Below are 11,227 nucleotides of genomic sequence, written 5' to 3' on the forward strand. Positions count from 1 at the left end.
CCATATGCAGAAGTTTATTAAACAACAGTCCAGAAAGGGACGGTCAAAATACCAGGGAAGGTCTACAATCCAAATGATCAGTTCAACCAAGCAAACAAGACATATATGATTGTGAAGGATAAACCAAAAGAACAGCCAAACTATTGTCATCACATAAGACATGCAATGAATAATGATATAATGCTTGGTACACAGGTGAACTGGCAATATCATGACAATGGAAAGCATTGTCACATACAGTATACATGAGACAAATATATAAAATGTTGAGTGAATAGCAAGGTTTTAGTATTTTGGAGAGAGCTCCCCCTGGTGGTTGGATGTCAATAGTGCAGAAGATTGTGACACGTTCTATCAGATTTTTATTTCACATATGACATGATGTGAATCATTACAACCAACATCATCCCATTCCCCATAATCCACCATGAGGGCACCACAGTCTTGTCCACCTTTATAGTCATCAGGCTGACCTGAACCCCACTTGGTAAAAGTCAAGAGCTGTCCATCAAGGTCCATAAACTGCCCTTCTCTTTTTCTGTCTGTGACTCCAATGAACACCTTCTTACCACTCAAACCACTGGCAACAGATAATCTTAACAAACCTTGGATTTCAGCATCATCTTTTGGCAAAACGATCGTTCCACAAGCTGCTTTGCAGAACTTAATCCCCTGATCAAAACTGTCCAATAGGCCATCATAAGTGTAATATTTCTGCCCAACCCTTCTAAAAGTATTAAATCCTGAAGCCTTCTCCATCATGGTCATTTTGGCAGTTAGCTGCTGGATCTCAGATTTGAGGGACATTGTGTCACTTCCAGGATGACCTGAAAATACATTTTATCAAGATGCTTTATTGATTTATAGGCTGATATTCTGGACCACAATTTATGATGTTTGATACCTGGCAAACCAATTAAACCATAATGACCTCGTACTCCTTGGGGTCCAGGTGGTCCTGCTTTACCTGGCGGTCCTTGCACATCCATTCCTGTCACAATAAAGCAAGCAAATGCCTGAATCTTTATCTATCCCTCTGAAAAACACACTTAAACTCTCACACAAACCTGGCTCTCCCTTCTCTCCTTTAGGCCCAATGGCCCCGTCTTTTCCATCTCTACCGTCTCTTCCGGGCACACCATTGTGTCCAGGTGTTCCTGGTACTCCAGCAAGAGCAGGACAGTTCAGGTTCTGTGAACTCTGAGGTTCAGCTGCATGCAACAGTCCACACTGAAGCATCAGAAGAACACCGAGGTACAGCGCCGCCATCTGCTAGTGTACAGTGGAAAAACTTCAGAAAACCTTTCAAGAACCTGAAAACAAACAATGCTTCTGGGTAGATTATTTTGCATTGATCTTCGTAAACACAACCACAAACTGGTATATTTCACTAATTTAACAATTTAGAGTAACACAACACAATAATTGTCAATTTAAGTCAAGTCAGCTTTATTTATATAGCGCTTTTTACAATGTTCATTATTACAAAGCAGCTGTACAAGTAAACATTGTAAAAATAAATTCCTCTATGCAGTGTTAATGAAATAAAACTATAAAATTCTAGCAGCCAGGCAAACAGTGCAATGCTAGTATGCTTACGGTGGCGAGGAACCCAAAACTCCATTGGAGGAGAAACAAACCCTCAGAGGGAAACCAGGCCTAACCAGCGGATCCCAGTTCACCTCTGGCAAAAGCTGCAGCCTCTGCACAAGCTCAACAGTGCTTGCACAACAAGGCAAAATAGATTATCATTAATAATCTAATAGCGGCTAAAATGTTGTAGTTGTCACGTCCTTTGTCCAGCTCTATCATCACAGATTTTGTCAGGTCTGGGTATGGACTGCGTCCTGCCCGCTCTGGTACCCTTGGAACAATGAGACTGGCTGAGAGTAGAGGACTGTTCTGCACTATTTGAAGCAACAAATGCATCAGTTGTTATTGGAAGTGTTCCTGGTTCCGGTTGATCTGACTAGTGCAGCCTAAACCTTCATAATATTTATATTATAATAGTGTAGTGTATGCAAGATTAGTCCCCAAAGACTACAAGAGGGCCGCCGTCCTCCGGGAATGATGAGATTTAAATATACAGGAAAACTAAACCAGACACAGGTGAAACTAACGATTGACTATATGAACAATAAACAGAACCTGAACGTGACACTTATAGATTATAAATGTTATTTTTTCTGGAACAGAGAAACAGTTTGATGCTGCAATGCTGCACATTAGTCTGATTTGAAAACATATCGTCTCATAGTAAGGTAGACAGTCACAAGATACAGATATTCGGTGAACCATTTAAAAGCTTGGCATACTCTTATCTGAAGATAAGCAGAGCAACTGCGTGCATGGCACCACAAGAATGAGACGAGAAACACTGAATGATACAAAGCAGATGGTAAAATTACGTATATAGTACCACAGCGTTATGTTCTCTGACCTGAATCACAGTTTGTAAATGTCAAGAGATTCACTTCTGTGTCCACAAACTGTCCTTCTGTATATCTCACTTTTCTCCAATAAATGGATTTATCGCAATGTACTGAATTTAACATTGAAATGCAATGTGAAAAACTGACCTCTTGTAATTGATGACAATGTTTAAAGAAGAAAACCAGCTGTGCTTTATTTTCTTTTTTGTTGCTTTATTTTAGTTGATATGTTTTAATAGGTCTATATCATTTACATTGCATAAATAAAATATCCAACACAGGGAACGGTTCAGCACGATGGTGGAAAAGCGGTCAATGTTTGGGGGAGAGCAGGTCTACCAGTAAACATGGTTAAGATAATACAATACAATCTACCTGACAGCTCTAGAGCGCGGTGTGACTGTGGAAAGTAAAAACACAACACATAAAGTTTAGTCTTTTAGTTTAATAAGTGCAGTTTATTTCTCAAATTATGAAGCGTTAGTACCTGGTGATGTCACAGCCACTGGAAGAGTCATCCTTGGAGTACCTCTATATATGGAAAGACGTGAATTCTGTGAATGTGTGTTATAACATACTGTAACAATATTATGGCCACACATATGATCATAGACAATAATCTGTGTTTACCCATTAATCTGAAACCTCCCAGGAGATGTCTGTGTGGGGCAAAACACATTAACATTAAAGAATGAGTCAAGAGCGAATACAACTAATGTAAACTGATATTTCTCACCCTCCTTTGAGAGAGAGGTTTCTTGAGCTCTTCATTCTCTCTTTTCAGCTCAGACACTTGCCTTTAATAAAACACAAATAGATCAAAATTAAAAGTTTTGAAGTATGACGGAAATATTTCAGATATTCAACAACAAAAGACCTGTAGAGCTGATCATTGACATCTTTAAGCCTTCGCTCCAGCTCTGCAGACTTGCTTCTATAGAAAGCTATGACACGTTCCTTCTGCCTTTTCTGAAAAACGGCGACCTGAAACACGTCTGAACTTTCAAAAGGTAGAATTGTGTTTGCTTAGGGCTTCATGTCAGTGTGGCATTTGATCATTTCATGTAGTCAAGTAAAAGAAAATAGAGATGATATTCAATATCATGTCGATTATAAATGAATTGTAATAAAGTACATTTAATAAGTAAGGGATAATGTACAGGCAGCCGGTTGTTATGGCAGAAATAAGCCCTGACAGTATGATCAGGTATCAGGTAGGAACAGCCGGCTGCTTGTACATTATCCCACTTATTACACTTGTCCTATGAGAAACATGATGAAATATTTGATAAGCTAATTTTACCGAATGCAGACCTTCCAAGTTTACTGTAAGAAACGACATTCAAATTGTTGCGTGTTTGATAGGTACACCGTAACCTTTATAGGAGGCTCAACACAAGGACCACAGCTGCACACTTGTTGAACTACTTTTATTAACTGTCCCCCCTCAACAACAACCTACAGAAGGTTCCTACCCCAGTAGTTAACCTGATACTACATCCCCCTTTCTAAGCAAAGGATAATCTTTGTGCAGATGCAGATACAACATTAAGAGCATTCCTAAATTGTAACAGACAGCTCTTCCGGATATAAATATAACATATACCATCACTAAAATGATGATCAATATCAGTAACAATAACAACACACATTTATGGTTCTCAACATTTTATGAAATACTATGAACATGTGCTTCTAAAAACACTATTTCAACAGCATAAATTGAACACTTTATCAACAGCATAAATTGGCAACAATCAACTACTCCCTGCCCTCCCCATAACTCAGGTGCCATTCCTAAGAACGTACAAAGTCTTTCAAGTACGATGGAGGATTCCGTATACGGGCTGGGAAACGTCTTTCACACACAGGAGACCGCTGACTCCCTACACACTGTGCTCCGGGTGTGACAGGAGTGTGTGTGTCATCAGGAACTGTGCTCTCGGGTGCTGGCTCAGTTGCGTGAGCAGGTTCTTCAGGAGCCACAGGGGTTGGTGAAAGATGGTATCTGTTCCTTCGCAGAGTGCCCCCGGGCGTCTCAATGATGTATGACCTCGGTGTGCCGGCAGTAGACACCACTGTGCCTCTTTCCTCTGTATCTTTGACCCACACATGATCACCGGGTTGAAGGCACGGCATGTCGCGTGCTCTGTGTCTTTGGTCATAATGCTTTCGCTGTTTTTGTCTGTACCTGTGTTCCGTCCTTTTCAGGTTCTCCATGTCTGCGCACCCTGGGTTAAGCGTGGATGTAATGACAGGAACTGGCGTTCTTATTTTCCGTCCCATCAGAAGCTCAGTGGGACTGTATCCATTTGCCAGGGGAGCAGCTCGATAGGCCATCAGGGCGAGATAAGGGTCGCTGGATTTCTTGAGGAGACTTTTGATCGTCCTCACAGCACGCTCCGCCTCCCCGTTGCTCTGTGGGAAATGGGGACTAGAAGTCACATGGCTAAAACCCCAATCCTGTGCGAACTGTCTGAAGATCTCAGATGCAAACTGCGGGCCATTGTCCGAGCGGACCACTTCAGGAATACCATGGCGAGCAAATATAGACTTGATGTGATCAATCACTGCTCCAGATGTTGTATATGTCAGTTTGGCTACTTCAAAATATCTGGAGAAATAGTCCACAATGACCAGGTATTGTTTGTTGTCTATCTGGAATAGATCCGCTCCTACCGTGGACCATGGTCTTGGCGGAAACTCAGTAGACATCATCTTTTCTTTTAAATTTACTCTTTCGTGGCTACATACATCACACTTCTCTATCATGTTTGTCAGCTCTCTGCTGATCCCTGGCCACCACACTGAAAGTTTAGCTCGCTCTCTGCATTTTGTTATTCCCAGGTGGCCCTCGTGCAGCTTTGACAGGATGTCCGCCCTGAGAGATGCTGGGATGACTATCCTGCTGCCGTACAACAGTAGACCATCTTGGATTGTGAGCTCACCTGAAAATTGCAGGTATGGCTGGAACACTCTGTTAATTGAGAATTTATCTGGCCATCCTTCGACACAGAATTTCTTCAAATGCTTGAGTGTGTGATCGTTGTCCTGATGTCTCTGAATTTCTCTTAACCTCTTTTCTGTAGCTGGGAGATTTGCTACAACAGAGTCAACATAGAGGTTGATTTCCTCCTCCTGCAATCCTTCTGCCGTGTGACTGACGGGAGCTCGGGACAGCACATCTGCAGTTGCAATGTCTTTGCCAGCCACGTGTGATATGGTGTAGGCAAAACGCATTAGTCGCATGCGCAGACGTTGTATGCGTGGAGGAAGTTCATCTAAGCTCTTTGAGCCTAGTAGGGGAATCAGGGGCTTGTGGTCGGTTTCAATGTGAAATTTCTTTCCAATGAGGAACTCTGCAAACCTCTCACAGGCCCATGTTGATGCTAGCGCCTCTTTCTCAATCTGGGCGTAACGCTGCTCAGTGCTGCTGAGGGCTCTCGAGGCATACGCCACAGGTTTCCACGCTGTGTCTGTGTGGCGCTGGAGAAGAACAGCGCCCATCCCGTACGAGGAAGAGTCAGCGGAGACAAGAGTTTCAGCATTCGGGTCATACAATGCAAGCCCTGGGGGTGTCGTCAGTTCTTCTTTTATGTTCTCGAAGGCCTGTTGTTGCTGCGGCCCCCAGGCCCACATACTGGACTTTTTCAGCAGATCTCTGAGTGGTCGTGTTTTCTCAGCCAAGTGAGGCAGGAACTTCCCCAGGTGGTTTGTCATCCCCAGGAAGCGTCTCACTTCGCTGACGTTACTGGGTGCTGGCATAGCTTTTACAGCACTCACTTTGTCAGGGTCAGCACTAACGCCTGATGCCTCGATGACCTGCCCCAGGAACTTTATCCTGTTCTTAGCAAACTCACACTTGTCGTTGAGCGTCACTCCCGCCTCCTGCAGTCGCGACAGTACTTTCCACAGTCTCTCATCATGCTCCGTCTGTGTGGCTCCCCAAATGAGCACATCGTCCATCTGACACAGAACACCCACCAGGCCCTCCAAGATGCGAGACATGCGCTTTTGGAAATGTTCTGGTGCTGACGAGATTCCAAAACACAGGCGATTGTAACAATACCGCCCGAACGGAGTTATGAAAGTGGTTAACAGAGATGAGTCCTTGGAGAGTGGAATCTGCCAAAAGCCTGCGTTGGCGTCTAGCTTTGAAAACACCTTGGCCCCAGCGAGCTGTCCTAAAGTGTGTTCGACTGAGGGGAGGGGGTGCTTCTCTCTCATAACTGATTTGTTCAGCTCTGTGAGATCGGTGCATATTCTCACCTTGCCCGTGCGTTTCGGCACCACCACCATAGGCGCACACCATTCAGTGGGCCCCTCCACCTTTGAGATAACTCCCTGCTGTTCCATACGGTCCAGCTCCTCTCTAACCTTTGGCAGGAGTGGGAGGGAGATGCGCCTGGGAGTTGAGAGGGAGAAAGGCTGAGCGCCCGGTTCCAGTACTATTTTGTACTCGGCCTCCATTTTACCTAGTCCGCAGAAAAGCTTTGGAAACTCCCTTTTAACTGTCTCTTTGGAGTCCAGGCTGATGTTATTTATTCTGGCGACCAACTGCAGTGCCACTGCAGCAAGCCCGCCCAGCAGTGGTGTGCACAGCCCCTCCACAACGTAAATTTCCTCTTTAGTACTTATGCTGTTCTTTCTGAGATTGGCTGTGAACTTGCCCTTCACATTCAGACGAGTCCCTCCTGGCCCCAGCAGAACCCTCCCTGACTTCTCCAGCCTGCGGAACTGGCCCTGGTTATACAGCATTTCAGATATGGCGGTGACGTCGGCGCCAGTGTCAATTTTAAAGCGTGCATTGAGATTCTCCACATGTATGTCTGTCATCCATGGGCTGTCATTTGCGTCCACCGACAGTGAACCCAGAAATGCAACTTCCTCACCAGTGTCCTCAACCACTGTAGCTACATGCATTTCACACATTCTTTTGGTTTTGCACACTCTGGCGTAATGTCCCTTTTTTCTGCAGTTATTGCATATTACCTCTCTAGCTGGACATTGTTGTTGGCTATGCCATCTTGAATCACCACATCTGCTGCATTGTGCCTGTCTTTCATTCCGTTTTTTATCTGTCTGCTTGTGTTGTGGCATGAGTTGTTTTGCGCGTGCGCCGTTGCGTTGTCGCGCGTGCATGCTGTCTAGCTGAGCGTTAGAAATGTCTGCTTTGAAGTTCGCTTTTAGCATTTCTTGTTGCTTTTTCACCTGCTCGCTTTGTCGAGCTCTGTTAATTGCTTTCTCTAAAGTCAGTTCGGGATCAAGTTGTAGCTGTTCTGACAAACGTTTATCTCTCAGACCCACAACAAGTCTATCTCTCACCATTTCGTCATGCAGAGCCCCGTATCCGCAGTGCTCCGCTAGGCAGTGCAGCGCTGTGTGAAAGCTGTCAGCCGACTCGCCCATTTCTTGCTGCCTCTGGTTAAACTTTGCCCGCTCGAAGATCACATTTCTGCGTGTTACAAAGTGAGCATCCAGCTTTGTCTTAACTGTGTCGTACTCACTCGTTTCCTCTGGGCTGAGGTGCAGGGAAATCAGTATATCCTCCGCCTCCTCTCCCATTGTGTAAATCAGTGCATTCACTTGATTTTCGTCCGCTTGTGTCTCCAATCCCGATGCAATGCGAAATCTGTCGAAGCGTTTAATCCATTTAGTCCAGTCTTCGGCTTTGAACGTGAACTTTTCTGGTGGGGAAACTGGAAACTGATTCATTTTGCCGCCTGTGAGCTCGTTAGCATTAGCCCGAAACTTTTGGTAATCGGCGGAGAAAAACAAATAAACGACTAGCCTCCGTCCTGTGTTATCCCTTATATGTAGACGTCCGTTAAGATAAAATTTTCACTTCTGACACCATGTTGCGTGTTTGATAGGTACACCGTAACCTTTATAGGAGGCTCAACACAAGGACCACAGCTGCACACTTGTTGAACTACTTTTATTAACTGTCCCCCCTCAACAACAACCTACAGAAGGTTCCTACCCCAGTAGTTAACCTGATACTACACAAATGTCACAAACAAGCGTTTGGTTTAATCATTTGTGAATATAATGTATGTAATTATAAAACGGTCAGTTCTTCATTATGATTGGTTGAGCCGAGTTCCAAGCCGTAATAAAATACCCGAATTGTAACGGCAGACCCTAAATTTCACTTTATTTACTTAATTTTATGAAACATGTGCTATGGAAATGGAATAAGCCCCACGAAGCAGTGCGTTACAGTGCATTTTATAACAACTAATGTATATATATATATTCATATTTAATTGTCAAAAAAAACCTAGCAAAATGATTCGCTGCATCCGGGTGACCGTGTGTTATTAGTTTTGAGAGGTTGTTATCTGTGAATAACAGACCTGCAAATGTCCCGACTGGCCAATCAGAACCAAGCGTTCCAACGAGCCGTGTAATAAGTGTCTGATAAAACGACTGATACCTGTGCGATATGATCCAGTCGAGTCTGCAGGAGTTTCACTGGATCTGTGAAATACATCTTTTCCTGCGGTTTCATCTTCACAATAATGAAAGGAATATGCAGGAAACAAAAGAGACGAGAAAAGCTGATAAATAAACAAAACCTTCACTTGGGCTTTCAACTGTTTTGCCAATTTGCAAACGATTGTCCCCTGATAGCAAACTACACCTGACAGACGTCTGCATTCACATCTGGAAGAGATTGTGTGCTCATCTGCTATACGTCTGATGTTAGATGTCACACAGACGTCTGTAATATATTTATCATTTAGAATGGATGTAAAACTGATATCAAGCAGATGTTTTTACACAGCAGATGTTTTCCAGATCTTTAGCAGATGTACCTGTGCTAGCAGGATCCTTTCCGCACCAGGTGAACTCTGTCCATACAGCACACATAAACTCAATGAACTCTCAATAATATCATATATAGCAGTGGCTTTATCTATAGAATGAGAGTCGTTGTCAATGAATGTGTTGTTGGTTCATTGTCTGCATTTAGCATCACAACTGGGGCTGATCATTGTTCTGCTGTAGACGCAGTTTCTGGGTTTAGTTTGACTCACCTGGTCAGATATTGTCAGGTAGTTACAGTCGGCCTGACACACTCTGCACTGACCACTAAACTCTGGAAGACAAAATGTTTGTTACCCGACTTAAAAAGGTCTTAAATAAAAGTGAAAATCTGTTATTATACCAAAGTAAATCCCGCACTCACTTGTATTCATGCAGTCCTGACAGAATATATGACCACAGCTGGACACTACAAATGGTTTCCCTCTTCTCAGAAAACAGTTATTACAGTGAAACCAATCCATGTCTCTGCAGAAACAACAAAACTAATTCTCATATTTACCTCAGAAATGATTTCTTATATAATCGTCGTGTAAAGGTGAATGTCGCGTGTTAACACGTAAGAATGTTTAAGTTGGTATATTTGTGTGAAGGGTTTAGCTGCAGTTCACAGAGTAACAGACCGAAACTGAAGCGAAACAAGTCCTGTCAGAACCGGCTCGACTCGAGTGACGTGTCGTTGAGTAAAGTCTCCAGTAGAGGTCGCCAACGCCTCACGATGCTATTGATGTGTTTCGATTGCATAGTTTAACGTTAGCGTCAAAAACCCAAGAACCTAACTAACGTTACATGTCACGTTAATCTGTGGGGAATTATTTGAAAGCATAACATGGAGATGAAAAAGGACCCGAAAGGAAGCACACATATGTGAAAACAGGCTTGGATTATCAATGGCCATGCCACAATTAATAGAGAAAACTGTCATTGATTTTGGAAATATGATGTGTCAATGCAAACTAGACTGGAATTACTTGTGCAGTAAACTGTTTAAATGCACAACACCTTCCAGCTAATAAGAATCCAGTGTTGAGACTGACCATGGTATAATATAGCATGTTAAACTTGTCTTCTTACATGTGACTGCTCCAGATTTATCGTTGTAATAATTACGTGTACTGATTTGTTTTAGAAACTTAGCAAATCATATTTCACTTTGCATTTGGACTTTGCATTTGGACTTCCTGAGTGACTTTGAGCTACAGCTTTTAACTTGGCATCTAAACCATAATTATCATTAGCAGTGAAATGTCATCCTTTAATACATTCAGAATACACTATATAGCCCACTGTATGTCCACTCTTAATTAACAGGGCGCACCACTTCAGCTTGAGGGACTGACTGTGGAATATTTATATTATTTGATCACCAAAATGAACTACAAAAGTGATTCGAATTTAATGACTAAGATTTTCACTTGCCATCTATTAGTCTGATATGCCTGCGATCATGAGGTGGTGGTGCCATCAGTTATTACAAGCTTTTCCTCTGGCAAGGTATGATATTGATAACTATACTCTGAATGAAGATATGCATTATGAGCATTGCTCAGTATGCAGGTAATTTGTCATAAATAGTGCACACTGGAAAAAGTGTACTGTTTTTGCACTCTTTTTATAAAGTCACATGTCAGTCAACAAACAAGTGATCCAACCGGATAATTCATGGAGGTCATCCCAACTGTGCCTGCATAACCCTGACCTTTGAAACAAAAAGGCTAACTGATAGATGTAAATATTATTTTATAAATGTTTTTTTTTATTGTGTTGAAGTTTTAGCTAAAAAGAATCTTGTTTTTCAACAATTCAAGTTATGTAGGGAAATAATTCTGGCATCTTTGTTTACTTATATTCAATTTTGTTTTTTACAATTTGTTGCTAGTGATAGATCCAACTGCGGAATATGACTTGCCGATCTTATAAATTAGAGTCTGGTTTCACTAGATCTCTCTCCTTCAGGAACTTAT

The 11,227-nt window shown here is 42.7% G+C and overlaps 1 protein-coding gene across 1 annotated transcript; it reads right to left on the reverse strand.

The window, feature by feature from the left end:
* Positions 1–2,803: 2,803 nt before the first annotated feature.
* Positions 2,804–8,946, reverse strand: LOC306892473 (E3 ubiquitin-protein ligase RNF212B-like; the record flags this gene model as incomplete). Its single annotated transcript, XM_079453600.1, has 6 exons — positions 2,804–2,832; positions 2,920–2,963; positions 3,063–3,091; positions 3,169–3,229; positions 3,310–3,416; positions 8,872–8,946. 6 exons carry the CDS (start codon positions 8,944–8,946, stop codon positions 2,804–2,806), a joined length of 345 nt encoding a protein of 114 aa, XP_079309726.1.
* Between the last annotated feature and the right edge of the window lie 2,281 nt (positions 8,947–11,227).

Source organism: Barbatula barbatula (assembly GCF_947034865.1).
Source record: "Barbatula barbatula genome assembly, chromosome: 3".
Lineage (NCBI taxonomy): Eukaryota > Metazoa > Chordata > Actinopteri > Cypriniformes > Nemacheilidae > Barbatula > Barbatula barbatula.